General features: G+C 35.5%; 1 protein-coding gene across 1 annotated transcript in view; it reads left to right on the top strand.

Annotated features, from left to right (window-relative positions):
• Window positions 1–20,637, top strand: part of LOC148944449 (delta(24)-sterol reductase-like) — a 247,858-nt gene extending 227,221 nt beyond the window's left edge. Inside the window, exons 6-8 of the mRNA XM_089100299.1 lie at window positions 8,716–8,865; window positions 15,560–15,871; window positions 20,433–20,637. Coding sequence (XP_088956425.1) covers window positions 8,716–8,865; window positions 15,560–15,871; window positions 20,433–20,621 — 651 coding nt within the window. The 3' untranslated portion in view covers window positions 20,622–20,637. The remainder of the gene's footprint in view (window positions 1–8,715; window positions 8,866–15,559; window positions 15,872–20,432) is intronic.
• The last annotated feature ends 2,235 nt before the right edge of the window (window positions 20,638–22,872 follow it).

Genomic DNA, 22,872 nt, shown 5'->3' with positions numbered 1-22,872 from the left:
GAGTGGATGTCTTAGACTAGTTATAGTGCTGTACTCTGGCATGAATTGCTTTCGAAAACCCGGATGAATTAGTTGAAAATAAAGTTTTAACAAGAATTGTCTGTAATGTATTTTTTGGGGGATGGGGCGATGACAGAGTAGATTTCTTAGACTAGTTATAGTGCTGTACTCTGGCATGAATTGCTTTCGAAAATCTGGATGAATTAGTTGAAAATAAAGTTTTAACAAGAAATGTCTGAAAAGTATTTTTTGGGGGGTGGGGGCGATGACCGAGTGGATGTCTTAGACTAGTTATAGTGCTGTATTCTGACATGAATTGCTTTCGAAAACCCGGATGAATTAGTTGAAAATAAAGTTTTAACAAGAAATGTCTGAAAAGTATTTTTTTGGGGGATGGAGCGATGACAGATTGGATGTCTCAGACTAGTGATAGTGCTGTACTGTGGTACGAATTGCTTGTGAAAAATCCAAATGACTTGAAATAAAATTTTTAACAAGAAATGTCTGAAAAGTATTTGTGGGGGGATGGGGCGATGACAGAGTGGATGTCTTAGACTAGTTATAGTGCTGTACTCTAGCATGAATTGCTTTCGAAAACCCGGGTGAATTAGTTGAAAATAACGTTTTAACAATAAATGTCTGAAAAGTATTTTTTTTTTCTTGAATTTTTTTTTTTATTGGACTAAATTCTTTTTGGACTTAGAAATTATTCAACTTTTTTTAACGTATCTTAAAATGACCTGAAATATCTTTATGGCTCTAAAAATTGTACTCTATGCTTGCCCAGAGACACGATGCGGCTTTCCCACTGTTACTCTATGGCCGATTTTCGACAATACCTAGTTTATTGCATGTATTAAATCAGTATTTTTTACACAGTGGAACGATAAACAAATAACTAATATCTCTAAACAGTGAAGATGAAGCATTTAAAGAAAGTGTGTTTACATGATAGTGTTATTATAGCATTGAATGCTGACAAGGAGAAGTATTTAAACTATGAAATAAGTACAAACGGTAGCACTATCGAAAACGTATGCGTGCATTGTCATGACAGTAAGGAATTGAATTTCTTTCTTGTACCCAAAAAATTCAACTCTTATGATGGTGGATATGCGAGATTGAGATCTCCAGAGATGATTGCACTCAAAGAGAATGCCAACATAAAAATAATAGTTGATAAAGAGGGGCATCTTCTTGCTAGTGCTTGTGGTAACATGTTACCCAGTGTTAAACCATATCGTCAGCTTTCGGGTATTAGCATTCAAATGAAAGCAAAGACGAAAAGAAAGGCCTACTCTTCTACTAATATCATAAACCATATCCTGTCTACGTGCCGGAACTGTTACCTGTGTAAAAATAGTGTGATAATAGACAGTGATATTGCTAGAAAAATAAAAAGGACATTGGCAGAAAATATCACTAAGGAATATAAAGATGAATCGATGAAAAACAAAGTACCAGCAAACGTTACTACCATTGATCAAACAGTCAATGAATCAAATAATACCAAAGACGAACATTATATTGAGCCTGTCAATGACACACCTATAAAAATTGTGTACGAGTAAAAATGGAATAATGATTATTCTATTGATTACGAACTAAGAGAAGACAATAGCTATAGTATCAAGAGAGAACATGGTGAACCATATTATGGAACAGATTCAAAATGTCCAAAGTTGTTCATTGATATTAATAATGTATAATAATATATATTTTTTGTATTAATATTCTACATGACATTATTTCATTAAAAATATATTATGCATTACATTGTTATGTGTTCATTATTTTTAGAGTGACCCACAGAGAGGACACACACACATTGAGACAACACACGCACAGAGACGACACACACACAGACTTAGATTGGCGCGCCACTCGAAGTGAACCTAGATCATCCCAAATTTTTTGAATAACTCTCTCACTATGATTCTGTTTGTGTGTCGTGTCTGTGCGTGGGTCGTCTCAATGTGTGTGTGTCATCTCAGTGGGAATTTTGTCTCTTTATGTGTGTTGTCTCTGTGTATTTGTTCTCTCTGTGTGTGTGTGTGTGTGTTGTCCCTCCTTGTCTATCGTCTCTGTGTGTTTGTCGTCTCTGTGCGTGTGTAATCTCTATGTGTAAGTCGTAACTGTGTGTGTGTTGTCTCTGTGTGTGTCTGTGTGTCCTCTGTGTGTGTGCGTCGTCTCTCTGTGTGTGTGTTTGTGTGCTGTCTCTATGTGTGTGTGTAGTCTCTATTTGTGTCTCATATCTGTGTGTGTGTCGTCTCTGTGGGTGAGTCGTCTCTGTTTTTGTGTCTTCTCTGTATGTTTGTCCTCTCTCTGTGTGTGTGTGTGTGTGTCGCCTCTGTGTATGTCTCGTCTCTGTGTGTGTTTCGTCTTTGTGTGTCTGTCGTCTCTGTGTCTGTGTTGTCTCTATGTGTGTGTCGTCTCTCTGTGTGTGTGTGTGCGTGTGTGTGTGTGTGTGTCGTTTCTGTGTGTTTGTCCTCTCTGTGTGCGAGTCGTCTCTTTGTGTCTGTCGTCTCTGTGTGTTTGTCTTCTCTATGTGTGAGTCGACTCTGTGTGTTTGTCGTCTCTCTCGATGTGTGTGTCATCTCTCTTTGTGTGTCATCTCTGTGTGTTTGTCGTCTCTGTGTGTTTGTCGTCTCTATGTGTAAGTCATCAGATCTGTGTGTGTGTCGTCTCTGTGGGTGTGTCGTCTCTGTTTTTGTGTCTTCTCTGTATGTTTGTCCTCTCTCTCTGTGTGTGTGTGTGTCGCCTCTGTGTATGTCTCGTCTCTGTGTGTGTTTCGAATTTGTGTGTCTGTCGTCTCTGTGTCTGTGTTGTCTCTGTGTGTGTGTCGTCTCTCTATGTGTGTCATCTCTGTGTGTTTGTCGTCTCTGTGTGTTTGTCGTCTCTATGTGTAAGTCGTCAGATCTGTGTGTGTCGTCTCTCTGGGTGTGTCGTCTCTGTTTTTTTGTCTTCTCTGTATGTTTGTCCTCTCTCTCTGTGTGTGTGTGTGTCGTTTCTGTGTGTTTGTCCTCTCTGTGTTTGAGTCGTCTCTTTGTGTCTGTCGTCTCTGTGTGTTTGTCCTCTCTGTGTGTGAGTCGACTCTGTGTGTTTGTCGTCTTTCTCTGTGTGTGTGTCGTCTCTCTATGTGTGTCATCTCTGTGTGTTTGTCGTCTCTGTGTGTTTGTCGTCTCTATGTGTAAGTCGTCACTTTGAGTGTGTCGTCTCTGTGTGTGTGTGTCGTCTCTCTGTGTTTGTGTCGTCTCTGTGTGAGTGTGTCGTCTCTGTGTGTGTGTGTTACAATTTTTTTATAATTTGTTGAATGAAATTTCTGCATTGTGTATACAAGAAGTGACTTCATGAATGAGTGTGTTACCTATTTACAATTCCTTCATAATTTCTTGAATGAAATTTCAGTATTGTGTATCCAATAGGTGAAAACAATAAAGTGTTTATTACTTACTTGCGATTTTATCATGATTTCTTGAATTAAATATCTGTATTGTCTTCAGGAAGCGAATTCAAGAAAGCGATTGTTACTTACTTACAATTTCTTCATAATTTAATGAAATGAATAGAACTATTCTAAAGAATAAAGACGGGTTAAGCTTAAAGATATTTATTGCTTAAACGTATTAACAGATTTTTTTTGTAAAAAAAACAACAACACATATTTAAATAAAAATAGTACTTAGAGTTCACTCTTAAACATCCAGAAACGATGATCCCATGATATAGAATAGTTCTTACCGTGTCTCATGCATTTATCGCGATCAGGTATGTCCTTAGGTATCCGCTGCGCGAAGAACTTAACCTCGTCTTCAGGATGGTGATACCCCCCTTCAAATTGAGGACTCTTAAATTCTTCTAGATTGAAAAGTAGAGTCCTAAGGTCATACTTTTGAATTGAAACTTTATCTGTAGGTATATTACCCTTTACGTAGAGTGCTTCAACCCCGAAAAAGCTGCAAATTTCACTGACTTCCTCCTAAGCATTTCTCAGTTCCTGACCAGTATTATTAAGTGGTATAATCACTCTATCATAGAATCCCAGTCTGTTTATATGACGTAATGTAGTACTCCACAAGCTTTTATCATACTCAAACAGATTATAGTTCACTATCCAATGATAACAGTCAATTTCTTCGAGTTCCATAGACAATACTAAAAAAGCACATTCAAATATAACACCACAAGATGATTTTTTCAAACCGATAAATTCTCTGTCATACAGTCCTATCATCTTGGAAGCTATTAATGTAGTTGTTAAGTAGAGAAATACTTCATCAAACTTTTATACCTTTGCTCAAGGTTGAATGGAGTTTTGTATAGGGGGTGAGTCCTAAAACCATCTGAAATCATTGTGAGGAGGAGTCATAAAACCCTTAGAATTCATTGTGGGGAGGAGTCATAGAACTCTCGGTATCTATTGCATGCAAATGAAGTCTGGAAATTACAATTTTTTTTATAATATCTATATTGTGTATTCAAGAGTTGAATTCAAGAAAGAGTTTGCTACTTACTTACTTACAATTTTTTCATAATGACAAATCTGACAATTGATGATGATAGAAAATTTATTCATTCTAATAGATAGATTTTGGCAATGTTATCTGACGTATCCGACATATGATATCGATAAAGAATGTTAATAATGAATTTGTTCAATTTGAAACTTAAATTATGTCAGTGTTATCAAACGTATCTGTCAAAACACATCGATACAGAATTTATTCACCCTGATATTTTGATTTTGTCAATGCTATCCCAAGTATCTGTCAATAGATGGTGACCTATCTATCCGATATATGATGTATGCAAATTCCTTTTCTTACATCACCGATGTTTTAATAGAAATTCTAAACGTTTGATTTGCTAGCTTACTCTAAAAATAATGAAAACACAACAATGTAATGCATAATATATGTTTAATGAAATAATATGATGTAGAATATGAATAAAAAAATATATTATTACGCATTATTAATATCAATGAACAACTTTGGAAATTTTGAATCTGTTCCATAAAATAGTTCACCATGTTCTCTCTTGATATTGTAGCTATTGTCTTCTCTTAGTTCGTAATCAGTAGAATAATCATTATTCCATTTAGACTCATACACAATTTTTATAGGTGTGTCATCGACAGGCTCAATATGCTTTTCGTCTTTGGTATTATTTGATTCATTGACTGTTTCATCAATGGCAGTAACGTTTGCTGGTACTTTGTTTTTCATCGATTCATCTTTATATTCCTTAGTGATATTTTCTGCCAATGTCCTTTTTATTTTTCTAGCAATTTCGCTGTATATTATCACACTATTTTTACACAGGTAACAGTTCCGGCACGTAGACAGGATATGGTTTATGATATTAGTGGAAGAGTAGGCCTTTCTTTTCGTCTTTGCTTTCATTTGAATGCTAATACCCGAAATCTGCCGATATGGTTTAACACTGGGTAACATCTTACCACAAGCACTAGCAAGAAGATGCCCCTCTTTATCAACTATTACTTTTATGTTGGCCTTCTCTTTGAGTGCAATAATGTCCGTAGATCTAAATCTCGCACATCCACCATCATAAAAGTTGAATTTTTTTTGTACACCAAAGAAATTCAATTCATTACTGTCATGACAAGCACGCATACGTTTCCGATGGTGCTATCACTTGTACTTATTTCATAGTTTAAATACTTCTCCTTGTCAGCATTAAATGTTACAATAACACTATCATGTGAACACACTTTCTTAAAATGCTTCATCTTCACTTTTTAGAGATATTAGTTATGTGTTTATCGTTCAACTGTGTAAAAAATACTGATTTAATACATGCAATAAACAAGGTAGTGTCGATAATCGGCCATAGAGTAACAGTGGGAAAGCCGCATCGTGTCTCTGGGCAAGCTTAGAGTACAATTTTTAGAGCCATGAAGATATTTCATGTCATTTTAAGATACGTTAAAAAAAAGTTGAATAATTTCGAAGTCCAAAAAGAATTTAGTCCAATAAAAAAAAATTCAAGAAAAAAAAATACTTTTCAGACATTTCTTGTTAAAACCTTATTTTCAACTAATTCGTCCAGGTTTCCGAAAGCAATTCGTGCCAGAGTACAGCACTATAACTAGTGTAAGACATCCAATCTGTCATCGCCCCATCCCCCAAAAAATACTTTTCAGACATTTCCTGTTAAACTTTATTTTCAACTAATTCATCCGGGTTTTCGAAAGCAATTCATGCCAGAGTACCGCACTGTAACTAGTCTAAGACATCCACTCTGTCATCGCCCCATCCCCTAAAAAATACTTTTCAGACATTTCTTGTTAAAAATTTTATTTAAAGTAATTTAATTCGGTTTTTAAACAAGCAATTTATGCCACAGTACACCACTACAACTAGTCTAAGACATCCACTTTGTCATCGCTCCATCCCCCAAAAAAATTCTTTTCAGATATTTCTTGTTAAAACTTTATTTTCAACTAATTTATCCGGGTTTTCGAAAGCAATTCATGCCATAGTACAGCACTATAACTAGTCTAAGACATCCACTCTGTCATCGCCCCCACCCCCAAAAAATACTTTTCAGACATTTGTTGTTAAAACTTTATTTTCAACTAATTCATCCGGGTTTTCGAAAGCAATTTATGACATAGTACAGCACTATAACTAATCTTAGACATCCGCTCTGGCATCGCACTAGCCCCCAAAAAAAACTTCTCAGACGTTTATTGTTAAAACTTTATTTTCAACTAATTCATCCGGGTTTTCGAAAGCAATTCATGCCAGCGTACAGCACTATAACAAGTCTAAGACATCCACTCTCTCATCGCCCCATCCCCCCAAAAATACTTTTCAGACAGTTCTTGTTAAAAATTTTGTTTAAAGTCATTCATTTGGGGTTTTCACAAGCAATTCGAACCACAGTAGAACACTTTCACTAGGCTAAGACATCCAATCCATTATCACCCCATCCCCCCAAAAACAATTTTTAGAAATTTCTCGTCAAATATTTTATTTCGATTAATCTACATGGGTTTTTCAATTGAAGCATCCCCCTCCACTATCACACGATAAGTACTCGCTCCCATCACCCCACCACGTATGTTTTATATGGAACACATTGAAGAAGTAAAGCTATCCGTTATTACAATTCTTTTCTTGTCATCTACACCCCTTTAGTATCAACTTCTTCGTATAGTATAACGTTAAACTATTTTAAATTGACAACACTGTCCAAACATCACTTGTGTATTATACAGTACACAATCAACCCATCTCCCCCAAAACACTTTTCAGCCATTTCTTGTTAAAATTTTTTATTTCAACTCATTCAGACGGCATTTTCACTAGCCGCTCGGCCCATCGTACAGCACTATAAGTACTCTAATAGATCCTTCTGCCATCACCCCACCACTTATTTATTATATGGAACACATCGTAGAAGTAAAGCTATCCGTTATTACAATTCTTTTCTTGTCATCTACACCCCTCTTAGTATCAACTTCTTCGTATAGTAAAACATTAAACTATTTTGAATTGACAACATTATCCATACAACACTTGAGTATTATACAGTACACAATCAACCCATCTCCCCTAAAACACTTTTCAGTAATTTCTTGTTAAAATTATTTATTTCAACTCATCCAGACGGGGTTTTCGCTAGCAGCTCGGCCCATCGTACAACACTATAAATACTCTACGAGATCCTTTCGCCTTCATTTAACCACTTAAGTACTATACGAAACCTATCATAAAAGTAAATCTATCCATTATTAAACTTATTTTATTGTCATCAACACTCCTCTTAGTATGAACTTCTTCATATAGTCTAACATTAAACTATTTTAAATTGACAACACTGTCCAAACATCACTTGTGTATTATACAGTACATATCGAAGTATTCACAAACGCTAAATACATTTTTTTTATCAGAAAAAAAAAATGCCAATTGCCAAAAAAAAATTCTTTTGTCGCATATGGAGTAACCTCCGCTCTCTGATTGGCTCCTAAAAAACGGATGTTGACTCAAAAACCAGTCTGATTGAGTTATATAATTATGACCATACTCTCAAAACATGTTAGACCACATTATACCTTGCCAACTCTATAGAACGTGGTTCCTATGGCCGTATGCAAATAGCATGGTCCTATGGCCGTACGCAAATAGCATGGAGATTCCTATATGTCTACGCAAAATGGAACCTAGGACTCTACTCACGTTTCAGAATTACCTTCAAGGCTTCTTGTCACTGCCGATATGTTCGTTGTACTTACCTTTGCTGCAAAACCTAACTATTCCATCATTTCGAATCGACTCAGAGATAATATAAATCTAATAAACTTTTCGCAATTTCATGAAACAGTTTGTGGTACTGAAATATAAGCGAGGAGCAACTCGGACAATTAGTAATTCAACTCTATTGGGAGTTTGGATAAAAATTAATGTATCAAAAAAAATTGTTTTTTTGTTCAGACTTCTAACATTTAGAAAACATCAGGTTTAAAAATACTCATGAGACGTTACGAGCCTCAGAATGTCAAGTTCCTGTCAACAAAAATGTAGAATTTGCATTTTTACCCAGAAGAAAGATAACGGATGTGTATTTATTTGTTTTAATTAAAAATGACCCAACTAGTCAGTTATGAGAGCAAAATACTCATTTTTAAGCTTTGTATTCTAGTCTTCTCTTTTCCCTACTTTGTAATTTTATTTCTACTTTCAGCCATATATTCACATGAAGTACATCCCTATTCAGGGACAAAAGAAATATTGTGATCTTATCCGGCAATACTCTGGAGCCATGGATAAAGACAAGGAAACTGCAGATTATATAGAAGCCACTATTTACAGTAAAGAAAAATCCGTGCTAATGGTAAGTAAATGAAAAAATCGAAACGCTCAAACACTCGTGTTTAATGCACATTATCATACAAATGTACAATTACAGAAATAGTGCTAACCAAAAAATAATTTAGCTACAGTACCCAATAAATTTACACCATACTCTACCGTACTGTTGAACGACGGGCACAACATGAGAAGAAACCGTAGTGTGCACCATTTTGTGAGGACCTTCGAAAAATAGTTTGCGCCCTTCCCCAAAAACAAAATTTTGTTTATGTCTCTTTACCCCCTTCCCCAATAAAAAAAAAATGTTCCCTGAAGGGTTTGACTCGGTCCCCTGGACGTGAGACAAAATAAGGTATGCTTAGCAAACTACATTTAAGTTCGTCATCTTTTGTTGAAACCTACAGGATGTATGCAACCTCTGTAATGAAGAATCTACGCTTCTCTCAGTTTTTGAGTATAACAAAAACGTATACTCTCTCAATGGGATCGTAAACCCACTGACTGTCCCGCTTTTTCTTTTTGGTGACGCTTCAGGTACCTTTTGTGTGACATTACGTGATTATTTTCAGATTAGTGATTAGCTTGGAGTTACAGATAATACCCATTAATCCAAAAGTAAGATATTTAACTCAAAACCTTTTTTTGTCGAATTTATTATATTTTTGAACGACCGGGCTCTTGAAAAATTTTAAGACTCCTATTAAACAGCTTAATACAAAATAGAATTTTGTTTGTCAATAATGCCAAAGGTAAGCCGACGCCAAGGGTACCTGAAATAGTTTTGTTTATAAAAAGAAGTAGAAAGGAACTAAACTAAGAACAAGGTTCAAAACTATAGGTTAGTTTTGTCATTAGCTCCAATCTAAGCTTCTTTTTTTTGTTCCCAGTAGATGTAGAAACTACTTTCAGTTCATCGCCACAATGAGCATAATTTGATTCCTATATGTCTCCATGTTTCTTTATTAAAAGATGTGGACGATCTTTTTAGTTTGTGTACAATCATAGCACTGATTTTATAAGCTTTTGAAGGGCTATGACTTTCATATTTTTGCAATATGTCTATTTTTCAATGATTCTAAGCAAGGTTGCCACTGTCAGTAGGATTTTACTAGATCTAGTAAAATAAAAAAAATCTAGTAAATTTAGAGGATCTAGTAAATTTCCCGAAATCCAGTAAAAAGTCATGATTTGTAGTAAACAAAACTTTTGTTATTTTCCATGAATTCAGTTAAAAAAATTAGGGTCCATTCATTATAAAATCTGATTTCGATTATGTTAGATATTATGGCTACTATTGCTCTCATTTTTGCGATTTCGCGTCAACCCTAGCGCTTAAAAATCTCTACTTTTCTCTAGGCTTCTTCTTGATACTCGCTTTGAAAGGCAAACTATTTAAAATCAGGACTGGTATGCCGGGTCAATTTGTTTTCAGAAAATTTTCCCAGACTCTCATAACAGGTGCTACGTTTGTTAGTTAGCTTTGTCCCTTTTTAAATACGCTGCTGGAAACGAACTTTTTCCATCCTTGCCCAAGTTCTTTCTGACTCTCTGCAGCTTGCCCCATTCAAGTGCTGGAGCAGAGAGACAGTTCTTGATTTTGTCGGTCACCAAAACTAAAACCGGAATAGGCTAAATGTCTCAAGTGTTTCGTCCCTGATGAAAACGAAGCAGCTTGTTTTCAGGTCGTCAAGTGGAGTACATGACTGGATGATTCCCAGCGATTGACTCGGGCTATCAAGAAATGGAAACAAGTAGATCCGTTCAGTCTGAACTTGACACTAGTGGAAACTTTAAATTCGGATGGGGCCGAGGACGATTACAGCCTTTTAAGTGCGACTTTTTTAAATTGTGACTACATATTTTTCTTCTTACTTTTCAATTTTTATGATTTGCCTGACATGAAGACTATTGACACAATGTTATTTTTTAAAAACTAATTTTCGTATGTTATATAAGTTTTCTTTTTCTCGGCAGCCCTAGTCTAATTTGAGGTGCACTTTTAATTTACATAATTTTACAACTAAACCGGTAGCCGATTACGTCATTTCCATTTTAAGTGACATAGATTGCATTGGTTTTTGATTCCCTTGAATACGAACGAGAGAGAAACCAGAAAAAAATCAGTTCAAAAAAATTCTAAATTAATTCATTTAAAATCTGTTAGATATTTTAATAAACAGTTTATCCTATGTCCGAAGATCAACCTATCCTGTGTTTTAGAGGCGACATGTTTCCTCTTAAAAATACGCTACTGAAGGATCTACACTCAAAACTTAAGCCTAAACACTGGGGGACCAAACTCATAAGCCATCACTTTCAAACATATTCCGGACGCTAAACACTTTGTTGCCTGACTTACTCCGTTATCATAAGGTTTAGCTGTTTTTCTTCGTTGTTTTGTTTTTTTTAAACAAAAAACCGCGAAGAAAGGAAGAAAACGAGGACAATTAACAGCCAGTGAAAAAATATGCAAATATTTCGGTCAAGACCTCCGCTTGACCGTCCTCAGTGCAGAATAAAACTGATAAAAATATAAAAACCAAACCTTAAAATAAAAACACCAAACTAAAATTGGACGACCCTTTCCTAGTAACGGTGAAAGGGTAACTGAATAAAAAAACAAGTCTAAATGGCATTTCAGAATTTCATTTTGCGTAAAGCATTTTTAAAGGCTGATCGCTTTCCAGTTTGATTGTTACCGGAGACTCTATTCGATTGCACAATATAACTTTGTGGATGTATGTAAAAACGATCAGAATTAATAATTTTGTCATAAATGGGACTTAGAAAAATTTCCCCAGTGTCTCTATTGAGAGCTACCTTTTGGTGAATGTGCTTTTTTATTTCAACTGCCTCCCTGAAAACTTGCGTGAGACCCTTAACGGGGGCAACGATAGAGGCCTCGTCAAAAAAATGAAATGGTGTGGATTCTCGTACACATGTTGCGCCAAGGCGGAATCAAAAACCTCAGGCCTTTGGCGTAACCTCATTGCCTTGTCGATTGAGGACTTGTGCTCAGAAAACCTCTCCCCCAATTGCTGTTGGGTTCTACCAACATAAAAACAGCCACAAGAACAAGGAATTCTATAAACACCACTACCCAGAATGGGGCTGGTTTTATCTTTCCCGTTGTTAAAAAAGTTCTGCGTAATATTTGAATTTTTAAAGGCGACGCTAAGTTTATGTTTTTTAAGGATTCTTTTCAATTTGTCACTCAATTTTGGAATGTAGGGTAGAACAGTGAAAAGTTTCTTATCATCCACCAATGGGACGGTATCTGTTTGAGCTTGTGGACCTGATGCACTCCCCTCTGCCTTTTTTCGTCTTCTGTCTATAATAGTTTCAAGAATTTTTATGGGGTAGCCATTGCAAAATAAAATGTCCTTAATATAGTTCCATTCTGAGACTATGTGAGGCTCTGACCATATTCTTATTACTCGGTCAACCAAAGAAATAACAACTCCTCTTTTTATGCAGGGAGAGTGGTTGGAGGAAAAATGCAAATACCTATCGTTATGCGTAGGCTTTCTATAAATAGAAAATTCAAGGCCAGGAGACTTATTGAAAATTAAAACATCTAGGAAAGGAAGTTTGTGGTTATGTTCTAGTTCTAAAGTGAACTGAAGGTTAGAGTCCAAAGTGTTTAGATGAGTTAAGAAGGAGTTAAGTGACTCTCCTCCATGCTCCCACAGAGAAATAAGATCATCCACAAACCTTCCCCAGAAACGGTGTTTCATCGGAAAATTTTCCAGAGCAGAGATTTCTATGAATTTTTCACCCAAATTAGGGGTTTACCCATGGGTACAAGTCTTTCACCATTTTTGGCAACTTTTTATATGGAATTCATAGAAATCTCTGCTCTGGAAAATTTTCCGATGAAACACCGTTTCTGGGGTAGGTTTGTTGATGATGTTATTTCTCTGTTGGAGCATGGAGAAGAGTCACTTAACTCCTTCTTAACTCATCTAAACACTTTAGACTCTAACCTTCAGTTCACTTTAGAACTAGAACATAACCACAAACTTCCTTTCCTAGATGTTTTAATTTTCAATAAGTCTCCTGGCCTTGAATTTTCTATTTATAGAAAGCCTACGCATAACGATAGGTATTTACATTTTTCCTCCAACCACTCTCCCTGCATAAAAAGAGGAGTTGTTATTTCTTTGGTTGACCGAGTAATAAGAATAGGCTCAGAATTGAACTATATTCAGGACATTTTATTTTGCAATGGCTACCCTATAAAATTGCTTGAGACCATTATAGGCAGAAGACGAAAAAAGGCAGAGGGGAGTGCATCAGGTCCACAAGCCCAAACAGATACCGTCCCATTGGTGGATGATAAGAAACTTTTCACTGTTCTACCCTACATTCCAAAATTGAGTGACAAATTGAAAAGAATCCTTAAAAAACATAAACTTAGCGTCGCCTTTAAAAATTCAAATATTCCACAGAACTTTTTTAACAACGGCAAAGATAAAACCAGCCCCAGTCTGGGTAGTGGTGTTTATAGAATTCCTTGGTCTTGTGGCTGTTTTTATGTTGGTAGAACCCAACAGCAATTGGGGGAGAGGTTATCTGAGCACAAGTCCTCAATCGACAAGGCAATGAGGTTACGCCAAAGGCCTGAGGTTTTTGATTCCGCCTTGGCGCATCATGTGTACGAGAATCCACACCATTTCATTTTGTTTGACGAGGCCTCTATCGTTGCCCCCGTCTCACGCAAGTTTTCAGGGAGGCAGTTGAAATAAAAAAGCACATTCACCAAAAGGTAGCTCTCAATAGAGACACTGGAGAAATTTTTCTAAGTCCCATTTATGACAAAATTATTAATTCTGATCGTTTTTACATACATCCACAAAGTTATATTGTGCAATCGAATAGAGTCTCCGATAACAATCAAACTGGAAAGCGATCAGCCTTTAAAAGTGCTTTACGCATAATGAAATTCTGATATGCCATTTAGACTTGTGTTTTTTATTCAGTTACCCTTTCACCGTTACTTGGAAAGGGTCGTCCAATTTTAGTTTGGTGCTTTTATTTTAAGGTTTGGTTTTTATATTTTTATCAGTTTTATTCTACACTGAGGACCGTCAAGCGGAGGTCTTGACCGAAATATTTGCATAATTTTTAAATTTTTTCACTGGCTGTTAATTGTCCTCATTTTCTTCCTTTCTTCGCGGTTTTTTGTTTATCATGATTAGCCAGTGTGGTCTCAGAAATTATTTGTTTTTTTTTATTTCAATATATCTGAATTTTATGACCTGAAGTCCATTGATAAATTTAAAGCCGTGCTTCATCAGCAGGATTTTCAGAATCCAAGATTCCAGACTATTGTTTGACGTCTTTGATACACCGCATCTGGAATATGACGCCTATCCAGTAGTACATCCAAATAATCAAAAAAAAAGAAAGATTTTTGAACTTATAGGTTTCCGGAATTTTCAATCATACTATGAAAACGAAAGAAAAAAGAAAAGAAAAAAAACAAGAAAAAAGGAAAAAAGATTGTGTAAATCCTATTGATTATCCTCCTATAGTAAAAATCGATGCTTGATAGTGCTAAAAAAATGCTAAAAAAATTTTTTTTTTAGCATTTAGTAAAAACAGATGTGATTTAGTAAATTTTTTCTCTCAGATTTAGTAAATTCTTCCAGGCCAGAGTGACAATCCTGATTCTAAGAGTGTTTGCCTGTTGGTAGTGCCTCTGGGCTGTTGTCCATTGCACTAGTATCTTGTAACATTCGACATGCCATTTGTTAGCGTTGATTTGAACAAGCGCTCCTTGTTTCCGAGACCCACCTTCCCCCGTCATTACCCACTGTCGATAGATATAATGCAAAAGTGCGCAATGCAGAAATGCTAGTTACAGAAGCATTAGCTTATGCGAAGTAAATTCGAAGCTAATGGAACATCCTGGAAAAGCGCTACGAAAGCAGTTAAAGAGTATGGGGGAGAGGGTGAGAAAGAACTGGAAATGGAGCCTAATAAGCTTAAATGCCGTTGCATATGAATAATTTTTTCTGAGATGTAAATGGTGCTTGAGGATTTACTTCTCCTAAAGTACCCTTTTGGGAAGTATTTGACATATAAATACTATTATAAAATACTTCAATATGTCAATAGACAGATGCACGTCTTAAAATTTATTCAATTCAATTGTTTTCGAGATTGCCAAATTGTTATGTCTGAATCGATTCTAATATAATCGTTCACTTGTGCCCGTAGGGTGAGGATACAGAATGACCCCCTCCTCCTCAATACCTTGTGGAATTACAAACAAATTAGTAAGATCATATTAAACAGCAGGAAGTATAATATTTATTGAGAAATGGCTTTTGCCAATTCCTATTCCCTAGTAGAAAATTTCAGAGGGCAACAATGGACGTGGCCTTTTTTAAAGGTTTGTTTTGAGACTTATCATTTTCTAACGATGTATTGTGTGGAGTGCAGAATTGCTTTGGGGAGATGGTTGCTTTTACAAAGGGTAGGGACAAGCTACTGTGTTTAAGTTTTTCTCTGCAATTTGAACGAAAATGTGGAATTTGATGTTGCTTGATTTAATTCTAGGGCAAAATAAAGAAAAGAGTTAAATACATAACAGGTCTTGACAACACACTTTTATCGAGCAGCATCCTCCTTCCCGCATGGAAAAATTCGGTAGGTTCTCTCAAAGGTTTGGATATGTGTAACTGTGATTACCAAGTATTTCCTTTCAGTTTGGCAATTTTGAAGACGCAGATATCGCTGAAAAAAGCGGAAAATTTAACCGACTCTCTCGTTGGTATAAACCCTGGTTTTATAAATACGTAGAAACTTTCTTAGACAAAGGAGAGTCAGACGAATATATCCCACTTGGAGATTATCTTCTTAGACATAATAGAGCCATCTTTTGGGTCGTGGAATCCATGATCCCATTTGGAAATAATCCGCTATTTAGGTTCTTTGTCGGCTGGCTACTTCCACCTAAGCCGGCTTTCCTCAAGTTTACTACGACCCCTGGTGTAAGAGCGATGACGTTTACGAAACAGGTATAGACTTGTTATTTTGTTATATTAAGATACAAATACCACTCCCCCGAGAACAAAAACCATTAGGCAAATTTTACAAATTTATAAGGACGAAAAAAGACTAGAAAAGCCAACCTATTTTTGTCACGTTTTCATTTGGATTTTTCCCTTAAAGCTTTCTAAAACTTATTTTTTTTTAGAAAATTTGCCTATTTTCAACATAATTTCAACTTTGCCCAACCCTCTTCAAAAAAAATTTGCTTGGAGGGTTCGATATTTTCATAAGAGTTAGACAATATTTTGTGCTTACATTTCGGAACAAAACCAAATACTTCAGTTTACGATCATTGCATTGCAAAGTTTATTCAGGGCTTTTGCATCAAGCTTTGGGAGGAGTTTTGTGCTTATACGTCCTTTCATTGTTTACTGACTGTCAATGTCTATTGTGATTCAATAGAAATCTGGGCGTTTTTACTTCAGAGGATTTGGCTAGAGTAGGCATACTAGATATCATTGTTGGCATGTTGGGCACGCGTAATGTACCTGACGCAACGAAGCATGATATAAGAACAGTAATAAAATAAAGTCAATTTACTTGTCACATGTTTATTTTGCCTTTTCATTAATGAATCTAAACAAAATCAAAGAAAAGTAAAGAGCGATATTAAAAGCTAAAACGAGGAGAAATAAATTCAAATAATAAGCCAAACTTAAAGCGAATGGAGATTCCTATGAAAGAATAAATGAATTTTAAAATGGACAGAAATTAAATAAATACATCACATCAAAATTAAGAACAAGAGATATAACCATGGATGAATAGATGAAACCTAAAACCGACAGAAATTAAAATGGATAATCAAGTAAAGATTTAAACGAATAGAATTTTTCACAAATGAGAGTGGGTGGACTGATCGGAAAAATAGTTTTTTGGCCATTTTTAAATGAACCAAATACAATTTTTAAGTTCATAATTTCCCTCTGCAATGGGGTCGCCTTCTTCCAAGGAAAAGTTCTTGACTGTTTCTTGGGTATCATTTTTAGGTGAGCCAGATTTTTTTTTTTTTTTCTTGTGCATTAGGGCCCCTTGGCCTTAGGACTTGCAGATATTAGTTTCAAACATACCCAAAAAAAAGTATTCCCAGCCTACTTTTGGGGCCTACTCTTGGTCCTGGGACTTAAAGATGTACATCTTAAACCATTCGGATAAAAAGGTTGGTGACTTTTTAATGGGCTCATTTTTGGGCAAAACAATAAATTTTCAAATTTTTTTTGTTCATTGGTGTTCTATTGACCCCAAGACTTCTGTGTATAAGTTCCATCCCCATCAGATAAAAAGGTTTTTAGCCCATTTTTTCGGGTAGGATATTAGCCCAGCCTAAGCTTGTTTGCGCATTTTGTTTCAAGTGGCCAAGGGAAGTCCAGCTGATTGGGTAAACAGTAATTTCGAGCAAAGTAATATTTGTTTCAGTTTTTTTTTTTTTGCCCCAATGTTTCTTTTTTAGCCAGTCGAAGAGAACAAGTTTTGACCCATTTTGAGTGGGGTTCATGCTCCCAACCCAGAATATTTTTATGCATTAGGTTCCCGTTGCCAGGAATATTGCCTTTTCGGAACAAAAAATAATGGCCATTATGGGCCCCTTTTTTGGAAGGCCTTTGCCTCCAGCCTAAAAGTTTTCTTTTTATGTTAGGTAACCATTTTCAAAGAGACTTTCAAATGTAAGTTTGATACTGGTCAGTGACAATGAGTTGTTTGGCCTATTTTTGGTAACTTTTTGGCCCATTTTCCTGTCGCCTGTGTCCCCATTTTTCCCCCTTTGGTTTTCTCTATCTAATGGACTAACGGATATAATTTTTATATTGTCCCAAAATAATCATGTCCTTTCCAGGTCCTATTTTTGAGCGAACTAATATTTTATTCTTTTTTTTTTAATTGCGATCCCCTGGTCAAAAACTTATAGACTCTCGGCGGTAGGTTTCAAGCCAATCAGCAGAAAACAGTTTTTGTCCCATTATTAGAGTTCCCGTATCCCAGCATAGCATATATTTGTACATTAGACTTGACCCAGGGACGTGTGAGTATAAGCTTCAATCCGATAAAAAAAATTTGGCCCATATTCAGGGGGTCTTTGACTCAAACTTAATTCTTTTCTTTTTGTTAAGAGTCCCCTTTGATAAGTGCCTTGTGGATATAAGTTTCAAGCCGTTCGGCAGAAAAATTAACCATTTTCTGGGGATCTGTTTCCCAATCTAAGTTTTATACTGTTCTTTAGGGTCTGTTTGGGCTACAAGCTTGCGGATATAAGTTTTAAGCCTTTTTTAAACCCATTGTCTGCTGAACCAATATTATTTTTTGATTTTTTATTTCTTTTGCACTAGTGTTCTCTTCGTTTAACGGCTTAAGGATATAGTAGTAATATTAGTAATAGCAAATTTTTGTAAAAAAAAAAAAAAAAAAACAATTAGTAGCACACAAAAAGCGTCACTTGCAAGTGTGTGCTACTAAAAAAAAAAAAAAAAAAAAAAAAAGAACACAAGTTTCAAGCCAGTTAGAAATAACGTTTGACGGTCCTTTTTTAGCTCCATTTTTAGGGTAATGTTTCATCGACACAAAGTTTTTTTTTGTACATTAGAACCCCCTTGGCCCAGGCACTTAGAGTTTAAGTTTTTAACATATTTGAAAGCTTGACCCTTCTTTACTCTCATTTTTATGAGGACCAATTTTTGGTTCAGTTCTGCTTCTGCATTGAGGTCTCCTTGGTCCGAGGATACTCAGGAATAAGCTTCAATCCAATCAAAGTTCTTTGGCCATTTTGATCCCCAGTATACAGGGTTCTACCACTGCCCGAAATGCAGTCACATCATTTACCAGTTCCGCTGCAAAATCGACATGCCTGTACCTAAACCTTTATGTATTACCGTTCTATTTTTTTTAGTGTTTACTCCATTACTTATCCTGTGATGTGAGTGGGGTATAAATAAATATTCTTATTATTATTATTGTTATTATTTTTGTTGGTCCAGGAGCTTATAGAGGTTCGTTTGAAGCGATTCTGATTTTTTGTATTTTTTTTTCAACATAGACCTAGGCCTCATTTTTGGGCAAGCCAATATTAAGGTTCCCGTGGCGTAAGGACCTTAAATGAATAAATAAGGAAAAACAAACAAGTTTCAAGTCTAGAAGTTAAAGTCTATGTAAAAAAAAAGGCCCATTGTCAGAGGGGCCATATCCCCAACCTAGTATTTATTTGTATATTAGAGTGACCTTGTTCCTGGGATTTACGGATTTAGTTTTCAAGCCATTTAAAAACAAACGTTTTCAGCGCATGAGGGCCCCCTTGGGCTCAGGGCTTGCGGATTTTAGTTTCAAGTCGATCAGAAAAGAGCAGGTCTTGGACCTGTTTTCAGGTGGTCCATGCCCTTCTACCAAGATTTTATTTGGACATTAGGGTCCGCTTGACTCAAGAACATATAAATATAAGTTTCAAGCCTATCGGGAAAAGAAGCTTGTTTCTCAATTTTTTTTCTATGTTTTCTTGTGCAAAGGAGTGCTCTTTGCCCTATCACTTAAGGATGTAAGTTTCAAACCAATCGGAAAATAAAATCTTTAAGTTCTTTTTTGAAATCCATATTTGGGGGTCCCTGCCCCCAAGCCCCACCTTTGTTTTACATTAGAATCCCCTTAGTCCAGGAACCATTGAAGTGTAAGTGTCAATCCTATAAGCGACAAAGAGCGTTTTGACCATTTTTGGGACCTTAATACCCTCTCCCTCCTAAAAGAAAACAAGCTCTCTTATCTCAGGAAACGATTTCAGAAATTTTGAAGCCCACCAAATAGCAGAGATCAAATATTGCCGTTATCTTTCTACTGTAAAACCTATATCGGAAATACGAGCGATTTGCATAATCTAGGAACCTTGTTCTATGAGCTGCATAGATTATGTCACTACCGGAGGCATATTCATTGGATCTCTGAGATGAATGCATATCTAGAAATTTGTATTTGGCTGCGGGGATGCCCTGGGCAAAAACGGCATAGGGGGATGCTGTTTGATTTCTGATCACTTCGGTTGATTTCCGCGAAGTCTAGAATATCTTAATTGACTATTCCATAAAACTTAGAATAAACATTTTTATTTTCTTTACAAGATTCTGGTACAACTCACTTGGTCCCAGAAATGTGTAAATTGTAAAAGAGATATTTATCTAGATTTAAGCTAAATAGACTGTACTGTGGTTCCTTGTACGGAGCCATTGAGAGCGCATGATATGTAACTCAACCCAAGATTTTCATTTATTAGCATAATGTTTTACAAAAAGAATATAGCAGAAAGTAATAATTGCAATAATATAATTAATATATGTACATCTCTTTGTCATAAATCACGATTATTACTGCTATTTTGAATCATCTCTTTGTCATAAATCACGATTATTACTGCTATTTTGAATTTGAAAATTCTGGATCCCAAAACACAGCTTGGGAACATTTGGATAGAAGTTTATCTACAGACTACCTTTACAGATTCTGTGGTCACACATCCAATTACTTAGTTCTTTCAGTTGTGATATCTTTTTCCAGGTGTTTCAAGATATTGTTTTACCGATGACAGAACTCGAGCGCCAAATTGACGTGGCGGAAGAGCTTTTCGACACATACCCTATTCTGATATATCCTTGCAGAATTTATGACCACGGAGAGAAGACCGGACAGCTTCGACCACCAAGAAAAGGCCAGATGTGTCCAGGCACTAATTGGGGTAAACAATAGGGGTTTATTGAATTACACTAATAGATATTAGCCTAACTTGTTGGGGACATGTCATTTTTTGGTGCTGTTGCATTAGCTGGTACCCACGCGATATACTGTATAGGGAAATGTTATAGGAAACTAGTCAAATGGGTATCTGTCAATAGAGAAAGAGATCGCAACGCGTGGTTTGTCATTGCGTTTCCAATATTTAAACTATTGTTTTTGGGGGGTTAGGAGGAAAAAGGTACCTAGGTTTGGTTGCGTATTTAATATATGCTATGCTTTACCCCCCCCCCCCTAATGTGCAAATATATAGCCCAAATTTGTTTCTGAACTATTTTATTTTCATCATATTTTGTTGAGTTTCATTAGCATTAACCAAACTTGACTTCTCGCATGGGTACCAGCTAATGCAACAGTACCCATTTTTTCATACAAGTTAAAGGAATAGGTTCATACAGAAATTTCAGTAAGTATACACAAAGATTTAAATTAAAAGTAAGCTACCAAGCGTCTTATTTTTTTTTTCTTTTTTAAACCAAGCTTAATAGAATTCCGCATTAATAGCATTAGCATTCCCCATTAGGGAAACCATGAGGGTATTTCAGTCTCCCACAGTCTTGGTGTAAAAAAAAAAAAAAAAAAGTCGCTAAAACTATCGTAGAAGAAGCTGATTCTACTCTGAGAAAAGAAGGTGAAAGTTTAAGTGCTGGAGCTGCCCCCCCCTCTCTCTGATTATTATCGTTCTGTCGAATTTTTCAAGATACTAAAGAAAGTTGAGTATTTTGACGGTTTAATTGTCCTAATTTGATTTTGACAAAAGATATGCTCAAAAATTTCGATTTACGTAGTTCAAGTTGAGCATTTGCGGAATTTTATGGTTTCTATCGCGTTTGTTCACTTAACTTTGCTCGAAAATTTGATAAGGTAGTTTAACCTAACATTTTCAAAAATGGTTTGCTCTATCTCAACAACAACCTCATTATGGGTTTCCACTTTTTCGGATTTTCCCAAGCCATGGGGCTTTCAGTCATGAGCTGGGGGATTTTAGTAAGAGTATATACATTAAATATAACCCTGAAAAAGCATACTATGTAATTATATCATTATTATTTAATATCTTGGTATTTTTTTCAAACTTTTGTATTTTTGCAAGAAAATCTTGGAATACAGTTCAATTTTCAGCTGGATTCTTGAGTTCATACTATTTTATGTACTAAATAGAAAAAGAAAATAATATAAAGATCATAATTCAGCAACGTGTTATAAGCAAACAAATAAAGCCAAATAACATTAATTGGTCAAAGTTAATTGGTGCAACGAATATCATGTTTCATAAATTTGTGTTCTCTCTTCCTACAACACTTTAAAAGCTAACGTAAAATTTTCAGTTACATCTGCCTCGTTAATTTTGCATGGTATATTGATTATATTCAAGGGCGCCACCAGAAAATTTTCCAGGAAGGGAGGGCAGACGCAAAAATAGCAGCGGTGGCTGGGTGACTAGGAATATATTTCAGGATTTATTTTCGTAGTAATAAGTTTATTTTTAAATACTTTTAGGAAAAAACTCTCAAATGAAAAGAGCAATTAAATTGCATGCAAAATGGAACAAAACACAGTAAATTTTAAACGACAAGGATTCCTGGCAAATTGATCAATTTATTTAATCAATAATGTATTTAATTATTATGCATTTAATCTTAAAAGAAAATCAAACTCAAACCAAAATTACAGAAAGATTTATTGCTTCCGTAGATTATAAGAGATGTAGACTTGTCTTTATGTAATTTCCTACGCCTTAGAATAGTTTACAGAATGAGTAGAGATACTCTGAATCACCCCGCCTGCGTAAATACCACGTTTTGATTTTATAACGGTCATGTAAAATGTACCTCTTTCATAATAGGACAATTCTCCCACTCAAACTTCAATTCTTTATTTGTTCATACATTGAAAATATAAAAATAGAATACCGAAAGAAAACTAAATTTAAACTTAACTATCCAGCTGTTAAATTGACCTTCTTTCTTTTATTGTCCTATTTAACTAAATAAAATGAACAGGTTAAAAAAAAAATTTGTCACAAGAGAATCTTATCAAATAGTTTGTGACATAAAACTGGAAGTTGAAAGTGATTACGACCAATATTCACCAAAACTAAAAATGGAATTCTCATGAAAATTGCTGCACGGGTAGTATAGGCTTTTTATGCCAATTCTAAATATATAAAATCCTTCAGTTTATTGTTACACACCCAAAACCAAAA

The sequence above is a fragment of the Artemia sp. Qi Xiang Cuo genome, chromosome 14, assembly GCF_049724085.1.
Source record: "Artemia sp. Qi Xiang Cuo chromosome 14, ASM4972408v1, whole genome shotgun sequence".
Taxonomy (NCBI): domain Eukaryota; kingdom Metazoa; phylum Arthropoda; class Branchiopoda; order Anostraca; family Artemiidae; genus Artemia; species Artemia sp. Qi Xiang Cuo.
Note: the sequence above shows the minus strand (reverse complement) of the source record. Positions and strands in the feature narration are given on the sequence as shown.